The 21,485-nt window shown below is 50.0% G+C and overlaps 1 protein-coding gene across 3 annotated transcripts in view; it reads left to right on the forward strand.

Moving 5' to 3' along the window:
• TM9SF4 (transmembrane 9 superfamily member 4) overlaps positions 1-21,485 on the forward strand; it is a 52,583-nt gene that overhangs the window by 26,227 nt on the left and 4,871 nt on the right. For 2 of the 3 annotated variants that reach the window (NM_001098077.2, XM_059892682.1), the window contains 14 exon segments: positions 3,623-3,791; positions 3,891-4,020; positions 5,242-5,365; positions 6,641-6,759; positions 6,863-6,974; positions 8,214-8,284; positions 12,918-13,050; positions 13,650-13,731; positions 13,825-13,900; positions 16,648-16,731; positions 18,528-18,703; positions 19,175-19,238; positions 20,430-20,549; positions 21,311-21,400. In NM_001098077.2, coding sequence (NP_001091546.2) covers positions 3,623-3,791; positions 3,891-4,020; positions 5,242-5,365; positions 6,641-6,759; positions 6,863-6,974; positions 8,214-8,284; positions 12,918-13,050; positions 13,650-13,731; positions 13,825-13,900; positions 16,648-16,731; positions 18,528-18,703; positions 19,175-19,238; positions 20,430-20,549; positions 21,311-21,400 — 1,550 coding nt within the window. 3 annotated transcript variants of the gene reach the window in all.

Raw genomic sequence — 21,485 nt, forward strand, 5'->3', positions numbered from 1 at the left:
TTACCTTTTTTCTCTCTACACCATGCCATGTTCCCAGAACCTTGCTGCTACCAGGAATCCTGACCTGCTTTGTCCTCCAGACCCCTCACAGCAGCTCCTCCCTTCCCGTGAGCTGATGTGGATTTGTCAACAGCCCAAAACTCAACAGTTGGGCACACCTCAGTGTGATACCAGGTGACCTGAACCTCCGTGGAGCTAAGGAATGTTCCTGCCTCACGAAATGGAAACTGCAGTGTGCAAAGTTATCCTGCCACACTGTATCTTATTCCATCTTTGTGTAGTGCCTCCCGCTGTGGCCTAGAGGCTCTTTGAGCAATGGGATCATGTCCTACATTTCTCTGTCTTTCTCTGCCACTTCTGACCCAGCCTCTGACACATCGTCATCATTCAGTTAAAGTTAAATGTCCTCCCTGAGTGGAGCAGAAACAGCCTTGATCGAATGCCTGTTGGGTTGCAAGCCTTGTTCTCTTCGTCATCATTATCATCACCGTTAATCCTTACATGGCTCTCACAGTGAGCCAGGCATTGTTCTGAGCCTGTCTGTGCTTTAACTTAGTTAATTTTCACAACAGCCCTCTGAGGTAGCTACTCTTAAAATCCACTTGTCATGGACAAGGGAAGTGAGCCACAGGAGGTGAAGTCACTTGCCTCAGGTTACTCACCGAGTTGGTGGCAGAGCCCAAGAACTGTGGTTGCAGGGTCCAGAGCCTCAAGCAGCACAGTCTGTACTGTCTCACTCGGTTCCCCCTGTGACTGCACAGCCAGGTACGCTGGCCTCCATGCCAGAGTAGAGGGCACAGCAGCTTCAGAGATGTGAAAAAGTTGCTCATGGTCAGGAGGTGTAGATTTTAACCCAGGCTTGTTTTGTTTCTTTTTTTAGTATTTATTTTTACTTATTTGGCTGTGCCAGGTCTTACTTGCAGCATGCAGGATCTTGAATTGCAGCATCTGGGATCTAATTCCCTGAGCAGGGATAGCCCTTGGGCCCCCTGCATGGGGAGCACAGGGTCTTAGCCACTGGACCACCCGGAAGGTCCATTAACCCAAGTTTTTTAACTCTAAAACAGTTATTTCTGTTGGCGGCTCACCTGGTAAAGAATCCGCCTGCAATGTAGGAGACCTGGGTTCTATCCCTGGGTTGGGAAGTTCCCCTGGAGGAGGGCATGGCAACTCATTCCAGTATTCTTGCTTGGAGAATTCCAGGGACAGAGGAGACTTGTGGGCTACAGTCCATGGGGTCACAAAGAGTTGGACAAGACTGAGCAAGTAACACTTTGACTTTCACTTTTCTGTTGTCCAGACTGCCTTTTCCAGAAAGGTTCATTTGGGCTGTCTGAGGGCTGTGCTCCTGATTCTCAGATTGGTGCACTGATAAAGATTCATGTGGTGGGGGGTTTGTGAGGGGACATCTGTAGCGGATGTGCTAGAGGACAGTGTCATTCTCTCTTTGAGCGGCCACTTAGCCTGCGGTTCATTTAGTGTGGCTTGCTGACTGCTCCCAGCTTTATAAGTTAAAAGGAATACTTCTCTATTAGAAATGAGCTGTTCTAGACCACTGTGTCCTCCTTCTTGGTTTAAATCTAATTTCTAAATATCGAGAAGTGATACCTGTCTTACTTGATCTGCAGCCCTGTTCCTCTCTCTGTATGTTCTTCCTTTCCTCAAGTGAGTCCCCTGTTGACTTCACTGAAGACAAGTGGGCGGTAGGGCATGTGGTAGAGGAAGGAGCCCGGGGACTTGAGCTAGAACTTGGTTGTAGAAGCCTCAGAGTCTTTCTGATATGCACCTGTCCTCACTCATCCTTTGTATCAATCAGCACCAAGCCCCCTAGATTTCACCTCCTTGGTGCTCCTGAATCGTGTACTTGTTTCCACCCTCCCCACACCCTGGAATGCAGCCACCATTGCTGCTTGCTTGCATAGTGCCTTCCATCACCCCAGACAGTTCCTTGCATGTCTGATGTTTTCTTGACAAAATAGCCAGACTGATCTGTTACCAGAATCAGATAATGGCCTCTGCTGCCCCATTAGAAACTCTTTATTGATTTTTGTTGCTCTCTGGATGAAGATCAAACTTCCTGTGTGGCCCACAGGCCCGCTAAGGTCCAGCTCTGGCCAGTCTCTCCGGCACACCTCAGGTCACCCTTGTTGTATGCACTGCAACCACACAGGCCTCTAAAGTTTACCCTGTCGTCTCCTCTTCCCCCAACTCTTCCCCCGAGAAAGGACCCTTTGCACATACTGTTCCTTCTGTCTAGAATAGTCTTTCCCCATCTTTTTGTCTCTTTAATCCTCTCTTCCTTTAGAGCTCACTTCAAGCATTACTGTTTCCAAGAAACTGTCCTAGACCTGCTTCCCACATCTAGAGCAAGTTCCTCTCATTATACTGTATCTTCTCATTGTCCTGAGTATTTAATCAGTGTGTTCCCACTAGACCATAAGTTCCATGAGTATGTCTGTACAGCATTGTGTCTTCAGAGCCCAGCATATAACCAATACCCAGTTTAGGAAGGAACAAATGAGCAAACGAACAAACGACTAGGCCAGGAGTCCCACATGAGGCAGGTCCACTCTGACCGGCAGCCGTTCGACCAGGTGTGGCTTCAGGCATTAGTGCCGCCTGTGGGCTTTGGTTGGTCTGCTTCAGCTCGCCCCAGTTCCTCATCATCCCAGTAGAATTGTCAGAATGGCTCCACATGAAAGCACTGTTGGGTTTAGACTCTGAATGCTTGGTGCCTGCTCACGGGACACACCTGGCAACAGATTGTTCTGAGGTCGTAGGTGTGCAAGGGTGTGCCAGTTCCTTAAGAAGATGTTTTGGCTAAAAATCTCCGGTGCTGGATTTTACACTACCTCCCTCCCTGCCTAAACCAGGATCTGAAGACACAGAAATAAATTATGTGCCCTTAAAGAGCTCATAATCAGGTAGCAGGGCAGAAACTTAAACCATCAGTACATTGTGCAAAATCACATCACTGACATATGAAAAGGTGCAGAGGTGATGCTGGTGATAAAAGTAGTATTTGTTGCCTTCCCACTCTGTGCCTGGTACTTTATTTCTCACTGTAATCCTGTGAGATGGGTACTATTATCCCCATTTTGCAGATGAGGAGATTGAGCCTCATCAAGGTTAAATTACTTTCCAGGACTGCTGAGCTAGTAAGCTGCAGAGCCACGGTTCAGTTATCCTCGCTTCACCATCATACGATGCTCCCTCTGTGCTGAGGGCAGTCCAAGGAGAGAGACGAGCTGAGCCTCAAGGAGGTCAGGAAGGGCTTCCAGAGAGTGGAATAATAGCTGAGCCTGCAGGTTGAGAAAGTTTCCCGGGAATGTGGGGCAGGGATTGGCAAAGGAAATGATAATGCGGCTCAGAGGCATGGAGTGATGGGGCATGTTTGATGTGCCCTGAAGAGTCTAGGGGTGCTAGAGCACAAAAGGGAGGAGTGGGCAACAGGCGCGGTCAGGGGGCAAGCTTGGCCTGAACAGGCGGGGTAGCACATTGAGTGTGCCAGGCTGCAGGACTGCTGGAAGCCTTCCAGGTGGGCCCTGTGTCTCCGTGGGTCTGCTGACCTCAGCAACCTCGGGGCTGAAGCTCTGAGCTCCATCTGTCTCTCTTATGGCAGGAGAGGTGCTGAGAGGGGACCGGATTGTCAACACCCCTTTCCAGGTTCTCATGAACAGTGAGAAGAAGTGTGAGGTTCTGTGCGGCCAGTCTAACAAGCCAGTGACCCTGACCGTGGAGCAGAGCCGGCTCGTGGCCGAGCGGATCTCAGAGGACTACTACGTCCACCTGTGAGTTGTCCCCTGCTCCCCGCCAGCCTCAGGTTCCCGGAGGGGAGGGCCCTGAGGGAGCGGCGGTCTGAGGGACTGAGCGGGGCCTTGGGTTTCCAGCATTGCGGACAACCTGCCCGTAGCCACCCGGCTGGAGCTCTACTCCAACCGTGATGGCGACGACAAGAAGAAGGAGAAAGATGTGCAGTTTGAACACGGCTACCGGCTCGGCTTCACAGACGTCAACAAGGTACTGGAATGCCCTAGTGTGCTCAGAGGGCCGGGGAGCCACGCCCCAAAGTCATGAGCACTTGGGGCCACAGAGGAGGGGGAAACCTGCAGCTCTAGGCTTATAAGAGAAAATACAGGGATGGCCAGGGCAAGTTCCTGCTGGTGCCCCCAGGTGTGGTCTGTCGGAAGTTTGGGTACTGGTGGGCAGGGCACTAGCAGATGCTACAGAGGAAGTGGAAAGCGCAGTGCCTAAAACCTCAGATTCTGTATAACTATATGATCATATGGATTATAAGAGTAATTCTGCCCACCCCACCCCCACCTCCAAAGAAAATCAGGAATTTCGTCAGTGTGTTAGAGAGCAAGCTAAGTGGTGGTCAAGAGCATACAGGTTGTCTGGGTTTTGATTCCTGCCTTACTGGTTGACGGGGACCCTAATCCTACTTCTCTGACCTCTCTAAGCTTTGTGTTCCTTTTCTATAAAATGTATGTGATAGCCATACCTGCCCTTTAGGGGGTCCTGCAGAGTGTATCAGATAATCTGCATAAGCACTCTGCAGCACAGCCACTGAGAAATACGCCAGCAGTGCTGATTGTAACGGGGATTCTCTTATATTTATCATTTTCTAAACTGAACACATATTACTTAGGGAATAAAGAACAAGCACCTTTCTTTCGAGGCACAGTCACTGTCCTCCAAGGGCTTCTGTCATAACGGGCGAGAACTGACAGTGTGAAACCCTGGATCTCAAGTCCCAGTTCCAATCCCATGGGCAGTGCCAGAGGAGTTCGCAGGGAGCATACGTGCACTCAGGTTGTCACGGAGGAGGTGGGCCTTGAAAACTAGATAGGCTTGAGCTGCGTGAAGTCGGGACGGCATTCTAGTTGAAGTGAACGCTGTGAATGTAGTTCAGGGTGGGGACGGTTCATGAGGCAGGGAGAGATCCAGGGGAGGAGATGAACTAACCTGTCTGAGAAGGTGACGACAGCCCAGTATGTCAGGGTTACAGGACAGAGGGCCTTGAATCCCAGCCTGTGGGGTCTGGACTTTAGTAAGCCCCACTGAGGCCTGGAGGGTTCGCGAGTAGCGGACTGCTATGAGAGCAGTGTATTTGGAAGGTTGGTGCGGCTGGGTCTATTAAATGCGGGAAGGGACCGAATACCTGGCTGGCCTGCCTGTGTGGGTTTGCTGGTGGTTCCCTGGCTCCAGCTTCTTCGTCCCCTCTGTTGCTCTGCTTAGATCTACCTGCACAACCACCTCTCGTTCATCCTCTACTACCACCGGGAAGACCTGGAAGAGGACCGGGAGCACACGTACCGCGTCGTCCGCTTCGAGGTGATTCCCCAGAGCGTCAGGCTGGAGGGTGAGTGGGTAGGTGTGGCCAGGGGGCAGGGCTGGGCGGGCCTGGGCTCCCACACCCAGGGCCTCTTCGCCCTTGACTCCTGACGTGGCTGATAGGGGCCCAGCCAAGCTAGGGTCACTGCATTCCCATTAGAGAAAGCAGGGACAAGGGGAGAGCTGACACGCTGAGCCCTGGCCTGGCATCTACCGGTTGACCCGCTCCCGGCCACCGGGGAGGTGTGTGCTGATTATGATGGGAACCAGAGGCTCAGAGAGCTCGGTGACTTGGCCACAACCAAATAGCAATCGGGCTTGGCTGGGCCCATCATAAAAACCAGCTAGCTCAAGAACAAGGGGCAGAGGTACAGACCGAGCTGTTGGGCAGCCAATCTCAGTGTTTGTGCTCCTGCAGGTGAGTGATTGGCGTAAAGTTGGCTCAGGGTCAGCCATCCTCTGGGAATTTGAGAGCCCAGGCCCAGCCCTCTGGGCCTGATTGACCTAGTCCACTTTCACCTCGCCTGGCAGCCCTTGCTCACCACAGAGCGCACTTCCACTTAGTAGGCCTGGTCTCCTGTCCACCGTGGTGGTGGGTTTCGGGATTTTTTTTTTTAAGGTGTGGAACCTGGTATTCAAACAAACAAAATCATACTCAGAAGTCTCTTGTAAAATGTAGACCCTGTGCTTTCGGGGCGCAGACTGCCTCTCCTCCCGCCAGTGTCGTGGGCGCAGCCTGACGTTTACTGTGTGAGTGTTTGACAGCGGCTGCTGCCCCCCGTGGTTCTTCGAGGTTAGAGACCCTGTCTTCTTTTCTTACTGTTTTTAGCCCAGTACCAGGCAGATAGTAGGCGCCTGCTTATTGTATGTTTGTTACTGAATGAATGGACGATGGCAGGATGAATGGATGAGTAAATGAAGGGAGAAAGTGACTGAGGACTGATTGCTAGAGTGCCGGGACTCTGGGGACTGAATGAGCGAGGAAGCGTGTGAGACAGTGGGCTGGTGGTGTTTGCGTGTTGAATGGGACTGACTGAACGAGCAGGTGGATATTTGCTATGAGTGAAGGAAGAATTTGTTTGACTAAACAGGGACTCAGACCCACTCCCTGCACACAGCTCTCTGCAACCCCTGAGGCTCTTTGAAAAGTCAGGGCTCCAGGGAGCACAGTTTTAAAGCTGTCATTGCCAGCTCTTCCTAGCCTCTTCTCAGTAGCACGCCACCCTTGTGTATGCCCCCAGAACAGTCCCTGGGTAGTGGCACCTGCCCTCCCAGGAACAGACTGAGTCTCTGTCTCTCGCAGACCTCAAAGCAGACGAGAAGAGCTCATGCACCCTGCCTGAGGGTACCAACTCCTCGCCCCAAGAAATTGACCCCACCAAGGAGAATCAGCTGTACTTCACGTACTCTGTGCACTGGGAGGTGAGAAGGGGCTGCAGCCGCAGCTGTAGGGGAGGACGGCTCGGCCGGGCGGGAGAGGTAAAGTAGGAGGCTTGGCTCTCAAGCACTTCCTCCCCATCGCCAGGAAAGTGACATCAAGTGGGCCTCTCGCTGGGACACTTACCTCACCATGAGTGATGTGCAGATCCACTGGTTTTCTATCATTAACTCCGTCGTGGTGGTCTTCTTCCTGTCAGGTGAGAGCTGTGGGCTGGAGGGTGGAGAGAACAAGGGCCTGAGGTGTCACATGGCTCACAGGGGACTTCTAGGGTATTCTTGGAGCCCAGTGTAGGTCAGAAACGGACATCAGGGCTCTGTGGGGGCATCAGGTACACAGAGATGAACAAGACTCAGCCTCCACTCTGGAGGGCCCCCCGGGGAAGACTGCGCCTCTCTTCACACACACCTTCGTTGGTTCATTCAACAAGGGTTCATCATTGCTCACCCTTTTGGGGCCCCAGCCACACGCTGGATATGGTGTTGAGCAAAACTAACCCAGCCTCTGCCCTCACCGTCTATACTCGGGTGGCAGGAGAGAGACAGAAAAGCCCCGGACTGATGGAATTCCAGGTAGTGCTAAGTGCTAAGTGCAGAGAGGTGAAGGCTGCCTTAGAGAAGACCTCTCTGAACGAGGAGCCACATTCAGAGACCCAGGGAAGGACTCTTCTAGCCAGGGTCACACGGCCCTGCTGTGGGACAAACTTGGTGAGAAGCCAGATGACATGAGGGCGGGAGGGCAGGGGACATAACTGATCTTTTCAGTATCAGAGAGGAAGTAAAGATAATGTTGTCTTCATTAAACCTTTAGCCTGGGACCAGCTGTGGTGCTAATAAACACTTCACAAGCCTCTCGCCTCCTTCCAGCCAAGCCTAAAAGCAGTAAGTTAGCTCAGGGTCCGATAATCCGTTGTCTTAGCTGCTATACCGCTGCCTAGAGAGAAACAGCCCATGCCAGGGCCAATGGGGGCCTCAGAACTGTTTAGGGTGTGTCGAGAGGAGATGTCTTGAAGTGTGAGTCCTAGTTAAGGCAAAAGCAGTAGCCTGGGTTATAGGCACACAGGTGAGAGGGAGATGGGCCATGACCTGATAACCAAAAGCAATAAATAACCAGAGAGGTGAGCCTGGGAAGTTAGAAGGACCAATCACTGGAGGAATAGGGATGCTGTTCTCCCTAGAGTGGAAGCAGTGTCCTGTGACAGCCTCCACCAATCCCAGCAGCTCATTCCTCCCCCAACACTTGAGGGGTGACCCTCTGTTTGCTCCTCCCCTGGTCACTGAGCTGGAGCCCTGCCCAGGAGAGGACCTGAGGCCACTGCGTAGCCAGTTCCCACTGAAGAAAGCCACACGTGCCAGGGGGACCTGCAGCACAGAAGACTCAGCTGGCAGTGCTGACGGCTTCTCTTCCTCCCCGCCCCCCGCCGCCCTGTTTGTTTCAGGCATCCTGAGCATGATTATCATTCGGACCCTGCGGAAGGACATCGCCAACTATAATAAGGAGGATGACATTGTACGAGGTCTTGGCTGGGGAGGGATGGACTTGCAGAGGGAGGGTGGTCTAGCAGTAGAGCTCCAGGCCTCCCAGACGAGGACTGGGGGCGGGGGTGGAGGGTTGTGTGATCATTCATAGCATAAACCTTGAAAGTATTGAAAAGGAAAACAAACGTTTAATGACTCAAAGTGCTTGGGATAGATTTTCTCATTTTATTTTGCTTTTTTATTTTATTTTATGTATTTATTTTTGTCTGTGCTGGGTCTTCATTGCTCCACACAGATTTTCACTAGTTGTGGCAATCGAGGGCCGCTCTCCATTGCAGTGTGAGGGCTTCTCATTGTGGTGGCTTCTCTTTTTGCACAGCACAGACTCTAGGGCACACGGGCTTAGTTGCCCTGCAGCATGTGGCATCTTCCCAGGCCAGGGATTGAACCTTTGTTTCCTGCATTGGCAGGCAAATTCTTAACCACTGGACCACCAGGGAAGCCCAGCTTTCTAATTTCCAAGCTTTCATAATGGAAGAAAACTGGATTGATTTATTTGATTGATATTGATTTGACATACATAATAATCCTTTATGTCAAAACAAAACAGAAAAGTGAAATGGCAAACAATATATGCAACAGATTTTTTAGAAGATGATAGTTATACAATATTGTGAAGTAATGATCCTCCAATTAAAAATAAATGTTTTTAAAAAGGAAGATGATGGTTAAAAGAACTGGTATAAAAAAAATTAAAGTTCTCTAATATGCTGATGAACAAAAAACACAGACAAGGATACATGCTAATAAACATGTAAAAAAGTGTTTTTATCTTAGGCATAAGTCCCCAACATGGGCTTCCGTGGTGGCTCAGTGGTAAAGAATCCACCTCCCAATGCAGGAGACGCTGGATCAATTCCTGGGTCAGGAAGAGCCCCTGTAGAAGGAAATGGCAATGCATTCCAGTATTCTTGCTTGGGAATTCCCATGGCTAGAGGAACCTGGCAGGCTACAGTCCATGGGCTTTCAAAAAAGTTGGACACAACTTAGCAACTAAACCACAACATCAAGCCCCGCACTTGCAGTTTCAATCATCAGAAGACAGTTCTGGACCCTAAATTAGCACAGCTCTGTATATATAGTATTAATTGTTGGCAAGGTTAATGTGAAATAAGCACCTTTCATGCCACCTGTACAAGTGTAAACTGGTAATTTTCTGAAAAGTAGTTAATTGACAGTAAGTTTCATAAACTGTCAAAAAGTTAACTTTTCTTTTTTTTTTTTTAAATTTTTGGCCTCACCATGTGGCATGTGGGATCTTAGTTCCCTGAGCATCAAAACCACAAAAATTTGATCTAGAAATATTCATAGCAGACTTGTTCATAATTTAAATAAACTGAATATAGCCTGATACCCCATAATAATAATTTGGTTATAGTATAATAAAGCTGTATAATGAAAAACTGTACAGCTATTAAATAATAATTGTAGAGAGTGTTTACTGACATGAGGTAATGCTCATGACCATCCCTCAGCTGAAAGTAACCAAGTAAATACAGTATGATCCCAGTTTTACTGTTAAAAGCTATATACACATACACACATGTACATATCTAAAGGGCTAAGGAAATAGATCAAAACACAGTATTATTAAATATGTAAATCATTTTTATATTTTTCTGGTTTTAGTTTTTAATCCTTAAATGTTTACAAGTTTTATGTTTTTTGTTCAATCTTTCTGGATTTTTAAAAAATTGTCTGTGATACACATTTACTACTTTTTGTTCATTTGAGTATCATACTAAAGAATTTTTTTTTTTTACTTTATTACACATGTAAGAGCACGTACAGACATACCCAGAGATATTGTGGACTCGGTCCTAGGCCATCACAATGAAGTGATTATTACAGTAAAGCAAGTGAGACAAACTTTTGGTCTCCCAGTGCATGTGAAAGTTATGTTTATACTGTACTGTTGTCTATTAAGTATGCAGTAGCAGTATGTCTAAAGAAGTACCTTAATTTAAAAATAGGGCTAAAAAATGCTAACCAACATCTGAGCCTTTATCTAGTCATTATCTTTATCTGGCCTCAATGTTAGTGGCTACTGACTGATCAGAGTGTTGGCTGCTGAAGCTTGGGGTGGTTGTGGCAATTTCTTAAAATAAGACAGCAGTGAAATTTGCTAAATTCTCAGAGCATCTTCACCAGGAGTAGATTCCATCTCAAGAAATCATTTTCTTTGCTCATCCACAAGAAATAGCCCCTTACCTGTTAAAATTTTATCGTGAGATGGCAACAATTCAGTCCAGTCTTTAGGCTCCACTTCTAGTTCTCTTGCTGCTTCCACTGCATCTGCAATTACTTCTGATATCTTGAACCTCACAATTTCATCCATGAAGCTTGGAATCAACGTCATCAATATTCATATTTTGACCTCTTCCTATGAATCACTAATGTTCTTAATGGCATCTAGAATGATGAATCCTGAGACTTCCCTGGTGGTCCAGTGGTTAAGACTCCATGCTTCCAGTGCAGGGTGTGCAGGTTCAATCTCTTGTTGGGGAACTAAGATTCCACATGGCGCAGTTTAGCCAAAAAAAAAAAAAAAAACCAACAGCATTAGAATGGTGAATCCTTTCCAGGTTTTCAATTTACTTTGCCCAGATCCATCAGAGGAATCACACTGTCTTACAGCAACTTTAGGCTTATGAAATATGTTTCTTAAATAAGACCACAAAGTCAAGACAATGCCTTGACCCACGGGCTGCAGGATAGACGTTAATGGGCATGAAGATGACATTAATCTCATTGTACATCTCCAGCAGAGCTCCTAGGTGATCGGGTACTTTGTCAATGAGCAGTAATACTTTGAAAGGAGTCTTTTTTTTTTTCTGAGCAGTAGGTCGTGACAGTGGGCTTAAAGTATTCAGTAAACCACGTTGTAAACAGATGTACTGTCATCCAGGCAGAGTGGATTTAACGTAATTCTTCAAGGCCCCAGAATTTTCGGAGTGGTAAATGAGCACTGGCTTCAACTTAAAGTCACCAGCTACATGAGCCTGTAACAGAGAGTCAGGCTGTCCTTTGAAGCCAGGCATTGACTTCTCCTCTCTAGCTATGAAAGTCAGAGGTGGCATCATCTTCCAATCAAAGGCTGTTTTGTCTATATTGAAAGTCTGTTCAGTGTAGCCACTGTTAATGTAGCTAGATCTTCTGGATAACTTGCTGCAGCTTCTCCATCATCACTTGCTGCTTCACTTCGTATTTTTTCTTTTTTTTTCACTTTGCACTTTTATGTTATAGAGATGGGCTTCTCTCCTTAAACCTCATGAACCAACCTCTGCTAACTTCAGACTTTTCTTCTGCAGCTTCCTCACCTGTCTCAGCCTTCACACAATTAAAGAGGGTTGGGCCTTGCTCTGAATGAGGCTTTGGCTTAACAGGATCTTATGGCTGGGTTGATCTTCTCTCCAGACCACTCAGACTTTCTCCATAACAGCTATAAGATTGTTTTGCTTTCTTATTCCTATATTCACCAGAGTTGCACTTTTAATTTCCTTCAAGAACTTTTCTTTTGCTTTCACAACTTGGCTGAATATTTCGTGCAAGAGGTCTAGTTTTTGGCCTGTCTGAGCCTTTGACAGGCTTTCCTGTCTAAGCTTAATCATTTCTAGCTTTTGATTTAAAGTGAGAGACATGTAACGCTTCCTCTTACTTACACATTTAGAGGCTGTTGTAGGGTTATTAATTGGCCTAATGTCAATATTATACCTCGGGGAATAGGGAAGCTGAAGAAGAGGGAGAGAGATGGAGCAGCTCGTTGATGGAGCATTCAGACCGTACGTTTATTGTTTGCCATCTTTATGGGCACAGTTTATGGCAGCCTCAAACTGTTGCAGTAGTAACATCAAAGATCACTGATCCTCAGTGGTCCAGTGGCTGGAAGTCCATGCTCCCAATGCAGGGAGCCCAGGTTCCATCCCTGGTCGGGGAACTAGATCCCACATGCTGCAACTAAAGATCCTGTGTGCTGCAACCTGTGTGCCACAGCTAAGACCTGGTGCTGCCAACTAAATAAATAATTAAAAAAAAAAGATTACTGAGACTAGAGCACTATAACAAATATAATAATGATGAAAAGTTTTGAAATATTGCAAGAATTACTAAAGTGTGATGCAGAGACATGAAGTGAGGAAATGCTTTTGGAAAAACGGTGCTGGTAGACTTGCTTGACGCAGGTTGCTACAGACCTTCGACTTGTAAAAATTACAGTATCTGTGAAGTGCTGTAAAATGAAGCACAGTAAAATAAGGTGTGTTTATATCATTTTTATAATCAGTAAAAAAACCCCAAAACTTGTAAATATACCACTCAAAAACTATCACAGTGTTTTAGTGTGTTGGTTTACATTATTTTTTCATGCAGTAGGTTTGTGGCATGTGGGGAGGAAATTTTCCTTTCATACGGCTGTCTGCTTTCCCCATGTGACAGTCCTCTGGGAAGTACTTTCTCACTCACACTCCTGTGTAAGAGTGGAGCTGGTTGACACATCTGAGGGAGCCTCAGCCCCAATCAGAGGATGTGGGTCCTAGGGGTGGTCCCTGCAGGAGCTGCCTCCTCGGAGCCCAGGAAGAGCCTTACTGTCTGGCCCTTTGCTGCAGGAAGACACCATGGAAGAGTCTGGCTGGAAGCTGGTGCACGGCGACGTCTTCAGGCCCCCGCAGTACCCCATGATCCTCAGCTCCCTGCTGGGCTCGGGCATTCAGCTCTTCTGTATGATCCTCATTGTCATCTGTGAGTGGCCCTGCGGGGCTGGGGTTGGGCGGAGGGAGAAGCACAGGCCTGAGTCTGAGAGAGGAGTAGGCTTCCCTTCCTGAGGCAGAGGGATGTGTCAGCATCTCTGGGCCAGACAGAAGCATCTGTCCCGGCAGAAGGGCTGGTCCTCTCAGCCAGAGGCCCCAGCGCTTTGCTGCTCAGATGTTGCCAGCACCATCCATAGCCCGCGCACAGCCACACTGCCACTGAAGCCACGGATTAGCATGGGGAGGTTGGCCTCCTTTTGCAGCCAGGCATTATATGACCTACCCCTTTCCATGCCAGGATTAGACTGGAATCAGGTCTCTTTTCTCAGAAAACACCCCCCAAAATGATTATATAGGGGCTCTAGGCAGTGCTGAAGTCAGTCTGCCCACTTTTCTTTTTTTGCTGATGTATAGTAACTGCTGCACCCCTCTGAACCCCAGCTAAGACCCAGTCTTCTCCTGTAGAGAGGAGGGCCGAGGGAGAAGGGAGCCTCGTCTAGCCTCACCTGCGCCGGGGCCCTGTCAGCCAGCCTGGATGGGGCCCTGGGCTTTGGAGACCCTGACTTCCCCTCTCTCCCATTCCCTCCTCAGTTGTGGCCATGCTCGGGATGCTGTCACCCTCTAGCCGGGGAGCACTCATGACCACGGCCTGCTTCCTCTTCATGTTCATGGGGTAGGTGTGTCTGAGGGGCTCGGGGCTGACTTAGGTGGCCTCCGCTTCAGCTAACAGGTCTCCTTGGTGTGGAACCCCACCATTTCCCCACAGGGTATTTGGTGGATTTTCAGCTGGCCGTCTGTACCGCACTCTGAAGGGCCATCGGTGGAAGAAAGGGGCCTTCTGCGTAAGTGTCCCAAACCTCCTCCCTGTGCTGGTGGGGAGCCGAGGCGCCTCCTCCTGGGCTCCTTGGGAGCAGCAGAGGCATGTCCTGGGGGATGTTCAAGGCCAGAGGCTGGGCAGCAGCACGAGGGGTGGGAGGGGTGCACCCAAGGAGGAGCCCTGGGCTCTCACCTCACCCGTGGGTGCTTACCTCTGAAGGCCTTAGTTGCCACATTGATGAAAAGAGGGAATTGAAATGTGATTTTTAGCCTGCATTGTCCCATGGCTCAAACAAGTAGAAATAGGGGGTTCAGAATAATAGGAGTTGGGCACCAAGCCCAGGTGTCAACAGTTTAAGGTCAAAACCTGATCAGCAGGGCTGCCAGGAGAACACCCTGCCCAGCAGAGTAAAGGGAGAATTACCTGCCACAGGCGGGAGAGGCCGGGCTCCACATCACTGTCAGCCTGCTTGCCAGCCTTGGTGCCACCGTTCCTCTTGAGGAAGGTCAGCTCCTGACGATCGCTGTCCTGGTGGTGAGGAGAATTCTTGGCAGCAGAAAAGAGGAGAACACCTGGGAAACAGGAGGACAACTAGGAGTCCTGAGCCCCTTCTCCTAGAGCAAGTGAGCCCTTACAGGACCAGGGAAACCCCTGGTGCCAAACTGGGAAAAGCCTCTAGACCCAGCCTTCTGAAACCATTCTCACAACTTTCAAAAGCTCAGGGGAACTCAGGCTAACCCAACTCTGGCTAATACCCTGGCACTTAGTAATCCCTCTGTATGGAAGAGCTTCAGTTGTTCTGGAAAGATCAAAAAAGCTTCCTGAGTTCATCACGCATCGGGTGTTTTTCTCGGGCTACTATGAATGCTTGATGCATCGGATGTTTTCCTTGGGCCGCTGTGTACTGAGAGCCAGGGATCTTGAGAACTGTAAAACCCAGCCCTCTTCTCCCCTGGTGAGACTTCCCTGATGAAGTCTCCCACCAGATAGCCTCCAAGTCTCCCTGGGTGGGTCCCAGCACAAACCCTGTCTGCCGGCATCCACCCAGGCCCCCAGGCAGACAACCTGGGTGGCTGCCTTTCCTCCTCCGATCCTATGACCCCCCGCCTCCCCTCAGCCATGAAGTGTGGATGGTTCTCCTGCCAACTAGTGCATGAATTCCTTCCCACCTCTATCCCAAGGACTCTTGGCCATGTTCAGGCATCTTTGCCTTTCTCATGGACCCTTGGCTATGCTAGACCTCCCCATTTTCTCTGCAAGATTGTGACCCGTCTCTGGTGTGGAGCTCTGCCTCCCTTCCCAGGCGGGCCTCTGCTGCAGTCATGCAGGTGTACGACCATGCCTCTCCTCTGGCACCTGTGTGGGTGGTTAAGTCTTAGCCTCCTCCTCCTCCCCTGATTCTGACTTCAGTGTCCTCTTTGGCACCCCAGAGGGGCCGGGGCACAGCCTTGTGCCTATGAGTGCCACGTGTGTTGTTCTCCATTTGTGGATATGAACTTTTTCCCTGTTCTTCCTAATATCTAGCACAGTGGCCAGTCCATAAATTTCAGCCAGGAGGATAGACAGGGAATTCCCTGCTACACAGCAGAATAAACCAGGACAGACAGGAAGGAGGAAATGACATGTGAGCTGGGCCTTGGAGAGGACAGTTTCCATTGGATGGAAGCAGCCAGCAGGGCAGCCTCAAGTTCTGGAATCTCCTGGACCCCAGTCCTGGCCCAGGTCTCTCCTTGGTTGGTGGCCTCGGCCAGCTCTCTGGGCCTTGGTTTCTTCATCTGTCCAGTGGGGGCTGGTGTCTCCAGGTGGTTGTGCGGATGCAAGGAGACTGCACATGGCAGGTCACCATGCAGCACTGACACTCAGGAAGCGGATACCTGAGATGCTATTAACTGTACCTTTGATAAAGGGCAAGAGTCAGAGACTGGAGGGGCAGTGGCCAGTTAGTGAGTGTGGGAGGCTACGGGCCAAAGATAAATAAAACTGGCCGTGAGGCTGAGCGCCAGATTGCAGGGCGCCTCGGGCATCGTGGCGGGCGACTCTCTTGGGTGCTCGGACAGCCACAGTAGTGAAGGAGGCTCAACTGTGAGTCTAGAGCTTTGGTTAACTGCCTGAGCCCCAGCCCCGGAGATCCCGACTGCATAGACTGCCCCACAGGGTGTCAGAAGTGGGACCTCTGCAGTCAGACAGACAGCCGGGGTCTGAACCTCTGTTGCACCCTTAGCTGACTGTGTGAAGTTGGTATGCGGGTTATTTAACGTCACTGGGCCTCAGTGTCCTTCTTCTTAAAAAGAGATAGTGGAGGTCCTTCCCATCTAGCCTGTAGGTTAGGTGAGATCATGCGCTTGGAGGCGGCACCTGCCGCCCTTAAGACGCAGTTAAAGCTTCCCCACCACTCTAGACGGTTTGGGTTGAGGTGCAGACCAGTGTGTTTAGTAACAGCTTTATCCGGTCTTTCCTATTCAACAAATGCTTACTGAGCACACTATGCTCTGAGTGCTGGGAGCACATCGGTGAGCAGGACATGGTCCTCCCGAGACCTCACGTCTGTGAGGTTCACAACAGCATGAGATCACGAACTTGAATGAGGGCAAGGGAGGAGCAGGAAGCCCGCGTAGTCTAGAGGTCAGGGAGCGCTTTCTGGAAGGGATTATCTTGGTGCTGAGTCCTCCAGGACAGGAGGGCTTGGGAACCTGTAGTCTGGGTGCCCCGACTAGGGAGCAGTTGAGAGCCCCCCTAGAAGCAGCTCCCCAGCCTGGTGTCTCTCGCTTCCAGACAGCGACACTGTATCCTGGCGTGGTTTTTGGCATCTGCTTCGTATTGAATTGCTTCATCTGGGGAAAGCACTCGTCAGGAGCGGTAAGTGTCCTTCCCAGCCAGGGAGGGCCAGCTGTGCTCAGACCCATCCCCGCAGGTGACTTCCTGCTGTTTCCTTCCCTTTTCTGAGTCCCCAGAGGTCTGTTCCCAGCCCTGGGGGCTGAGGGCTGGCCAGGGTTTCCCCAGCCCTGTGCATCCATCTGCCCTGACCCTCCCATGGACTCTTTTCAGACAGCTGCCTAAAGCTCACTTCTCTAAAAGGAGCTTTCCACAGTCCAGGGGCCAACTGGGGAATTTCCCTTGTCTCAACCAAGGGAAAGCTGCCTGGTGTGACTTGATGAGGTCAGGATCCCAAAACAAGGCTCTCCTCGTCATGTCTCTGCCAGCTCCTGTATGAGGATTGCAGACTCAGTTGGAGATGGGGAGATGGTCTTGATTGATGAGCTGCAGGAGAGGTGGGGTAGGCATTTGCTATCCCAGCCTCAGTGGAGGGAACTGCCTCCCTCTCACTGAGGTACCCATTGAAGGGCCTTGGGTGGGGCCCACAGTCCAGGCTGCGGAGTATTGGGTTCTTCCCAGCGGTTCCGGGAGCTGCCCTCAGGAAAGACCGGGTCCTGTTCTTCCTCTCACTTCCTCTTTTTTATACCTGTCTCCCTTCTCATTCTCAACATTTTCCTCCCAATTACCAGCTGCTCACCATAAACACTCATTGTAGAAATTTTGGAAAGTACAGAAAAGTTAATGCAGATCTTTAATATGTTTTTACAGTCTTTTTTTTTTTCTTTGATTGCACTGTGTGGCTTGCAGGATCTTAGTTCTCTAACCAGGGATCAAACCTATGCCCTCTGCAGTGGAAGCACAGAGTCTTAGCCAGGAAATTTCATATTTTTGCAGTCTTCTAACCTCTTTCTGTTGTTGTTCAGTTGCTAAGTCATGTCCAACTCTTTGCGACCCCGTAAACTGCAGCATGCCAGGCTTCCCTGTCTTGCACTATCCCCCAGAGTTTGCTCAAACTCATGTCCATTGAGTCAGTGATGCCATCCAACCATCTCATCCTCTGTCTCATCTCAACCTCTTTTTAGATGTATTTAAAATGGAATAATGTAATTGTAAAATTATAATAGCAAATATATAGTGCTTACTTTGGAATAAGTTTTGTTCTAAATACTTTACAGATATTAATTTATTTCTTTCATTTTGCATGAAAAATGTAAGACTGCAAATGGGGATTAAAGAAGAAAATGAAAAATCAGTTGCAATCCCCCATACCCCATCTGAGGAAGTGCTGTTAACTTTTTGTCATAGGCCTCTCTGGGCGTGTATGCATATTTAAGTATTGGGACATTTTCATTAAAATGGAGTCCTGTACATACAGTTTGATATCCAGCTTTTCACTTAGTGGTATAGTGTGGTGTTTTCATTGAACAAAATTGGAAACACACTATTTGTGTACTTCTGTTTTTTTTTTTTTTTCCACTTAACATAGCACATGTAATTTCCCTTTATTCTGACCCTTCATCTCCCCTTCCGGTTCTCAGGCCCTCCCTTGTTCTCTCCCCACATTCTCCCTGGTGACAAGCTCCTGTGGGATGCCGTGGTTCCTCCTTCACTTCGTGGCTCAGCTGGTCCTCCGTCTGCCCTCCGCTTTTCCCAGGGCTGGGGTCCACCCCAGGGTGGTCTGGCCAGGAGCCCTGTGTGGGGTGTGTCTGTAGAAGCTTCCCCACTATGGTGTCCTACTGAGCCCTTCCTGCCCTGGGACCCAAAAGGTCCCCATCCCCACTGCATGGCCCTGGCCTGGGCTTCAGGGCTCATGGAGCCTCACAGTGCTGTGCCCACAGGTGCCCTTTCCCACTATGGTGGCCCTGCTCTGTATGTGGTTTGGGATCTCCCTGCCTCTGGTCTACCTGGGTTACTACTTCGGCTTCCGTAAGCAGCCATATGACAACCCTGTGCGCACCAACCAGATTCCCCGGCAGATCCCCGAACAGCGGTGGTACATGAACCGATTCGTGGGGTGAGTCTCCAGCAGGGGCCATGGGGGCGCTTCTGGGGTCCACAAGGCTGACACTTCCCTGAGCCGTCTCCTTGGGAAGACGTGGACGAGGGTACCCTCCCCGGCAGGGACTGCACCGTGGCTGGCTCTAGACTTCATAAGAGCTCAGCTTCACTCCAATATAGAGAGGACCAAGTTGTAGCCAGACTAGGTGTTGGCCGGGCGGGGGTGGGGTGGAAAGGTGCAGGGTGACAGGTTGCAACTGCCTGGGACCTTGGGCAAGCCACGCCCCTTCTCTGCACTGCAGTTCCCCATCTATAAATGGGGAGAAGGATGCACACCTCTTGAATGACTGTAGTGGTACAAAAGCATGCAAAAGCACTAGACCTACTCCACTGTGTTAGCACTCTCATTCTCACTGGCTCAGGAGGGAGCCCGAAGCGTCCAGTGGCCCAGGTCTCCCAGCAGTGTTAACCCTCCCGTTCTCTGCAGTATTCTAATGGCTGGGATCCTGCCCTTTGGTGCCATGTTCATCGAGCTTTTCTTCATCTTCAGTGTGAGTACTGCTACCTGCTCCCACCCCTCACCTTCACCCACACCAGCCTTGTCCCTACCCCTCTGCTCAGGTGCTCTGCCACCTACTGCCTGTGAAATTTCAGACAGAAATTTTAACTTCTCTTAGCCCCCATTCTTCACCCTAAAATACAGTAACAGTCCTGCCTTTCATGACAGCTTGGAAGGTTAAGTGAGATGGGCCTGTGTGCAGGGTCTGGTGTGGGAGGGGCTCAGTGAAATTTCTAGAAGCTGCTTTGGCTGTGTTAGCAATATTGCCATTAGTCACCACCTTATTAGTAGCATTGTTGCATCTGTTTTGATTTCTGGGTCCGCACATGTCTTTACCTGTCTTGGTTACTCGGAACTGCTAGGAAAATGTGGGAAATGATGCTTAATTCTCAGGATCATTATGAGGCTGGAACATGATAATGTCCTTAAAAGGCACAGTGCTTGACATTCAGGAAATGCTTCTTAACTCAAAGCTGCTATTTTAATGATGACTGCTCCTCTCTCAGGCCTGCCCAGATGAAAGCTGGCAGAAGGGTTCTTCAGAGCCATCTAAGGCCAGCTGACCCAGCTCGGTGTCCAGAACAGAGAGAGGACTTTGCCCTAAATCAGTGCTGGACAAGCAACCACACCTCTGGAGTGGCCCAGTTTGCCCAGCTGATACCCCCTCGCCCACCCGGCCCTGCCTGGGATGGGTTGGCTGCCTGCCCAAGGAGGCCACCTCTATTCTGTTTGTGTGACCCCAGGCCGGCCACTGATCTCTCTGAACCTTGACTCCTTCACTGTAAAAGGCCACCCTTTCACAGGCTGACGTGGAGTTGTGTGCATAAAGCATGTAGCATGTGCCTGGCACATGGTGAGCCACCCCAGCTAGTGGTGGCTGCTGTGTAATTTTGATTGGGGTGGGATTTGTTATTTTCCACAAGCTGCTGAGTTCAGGCTAGGGCCCACCCATGGTAGGATCAGCCATGCCCCAGCCCCTCCCTAGGGACAGCCTGGCTCACCCTCTGCTCCAGAGAGGAGAGACCAGGCCAGGCACAAGCCAGGACCACAGGCCCCAGTGGTGTCATGATGGTTCTCCATTCCTGCCAGTCCCGACTGCGGGGTGGAGTTCCCGAGCGCAGGCAAGGACTGACTGCAGGGGCAGGGGCGGGCCCACTGAAGGCCGGCTCTGATGCATCCGCAGGCGATCTGGGAGAATCAGTTCTATTACCTTTTCGGCTTCCTGTTCCTCGTCTTCATCATCCTGGTGGTGTCCTGTTCACAGATCAGCATTGTCATGGTGTACTTCCAGCTGTGTGCAGAGGTGAGGGGAACGTGGCCAGCACTTGGGGGTAGGGGGAGCTGGGGCCAGCATCAAATGGGTCAGGGAAACTGGGTTTCCCACGCCACGTGGTTCCATGTCTTCTGAGGCCTTGGGCAAGTGCGTCACTTCCCCTTGCCGAGCTTCCACTTGTTCAGCTATAGACTCGTTGTGGGTGGAGGTCACCACGACCTCATGACAGTACTTGTGAGTACTGAGTCCACTCCAGTAGGGATTTCTTCAACAGCTGGCGCCGTTTCGGTAACCTGCCCTCCATCTGGGGACTAGCTCTTGGCAGAATGAGCAAAGTCAGGGCTCTGGGACAGACAGCCTGGGCTGAAAACTGGCTCCTCCAGTCGCTCTTGAGCAGTCATTTAACCTCTGTGTGCCTTCCAGACCTAACTCAGAGGGCTGCTTCGTGAACTCTGAGCTGATTCACAATCAGCACCTACAACAGGACGTGGCATGTGGTGAACGTTTGCTCACGAGATGCTAATGTTAATAGTATTCTTTGGTTGTTGATTTTTTAAATTGAGATGTAATTTATTAACAGTAATGTTCACCCTGTTTAGTCTGTAGTTGTGTAAGTTTTTAGAAATGCATGCCATGGTGTAACCACCATCACAGTCAAGGCATAAAACCTTCACATGACCCCAAATATTACCATCCTTATACAGGGTCTTTAAGCTCCTCAGGCAACTGTGAAACTTGGGGAAGAGATTCAGCCTGGAGACAGCAATGACCCTTCTCTGTTTCCTTCTCAGGATTACCGCTGGTGGTGGAGGAATTTCCTAGTCTCCGGGGGATCTGCATTCTATGTCCTGGTCTATGCCATCTTTTACTTTGTTAACAAGGTACCACCCTGCATGAGGGAGCCCCTTTGCCCTTTCAGGGCAGGCCTGTAGGGAGGGGGTGCTGGGGAAAAACCTCTAGTGTCTA

Source organism: Bos taurus, chromosome 13 (genome assembly GCF_002263795.3).
Source record: "Bos taurus isolate L1 Dominette 01449 registration number 42190680 breed Hereford chromosome 13, ARS-UCD2.0, whole genome shotgun sequence".
In the NCBI taxonomy this organism is placed as follows: Eukaryota; Metazoa; Chordata; class Mammalia; order Artiodactyla; family Bovidae; genus Bos; species Bos taurus.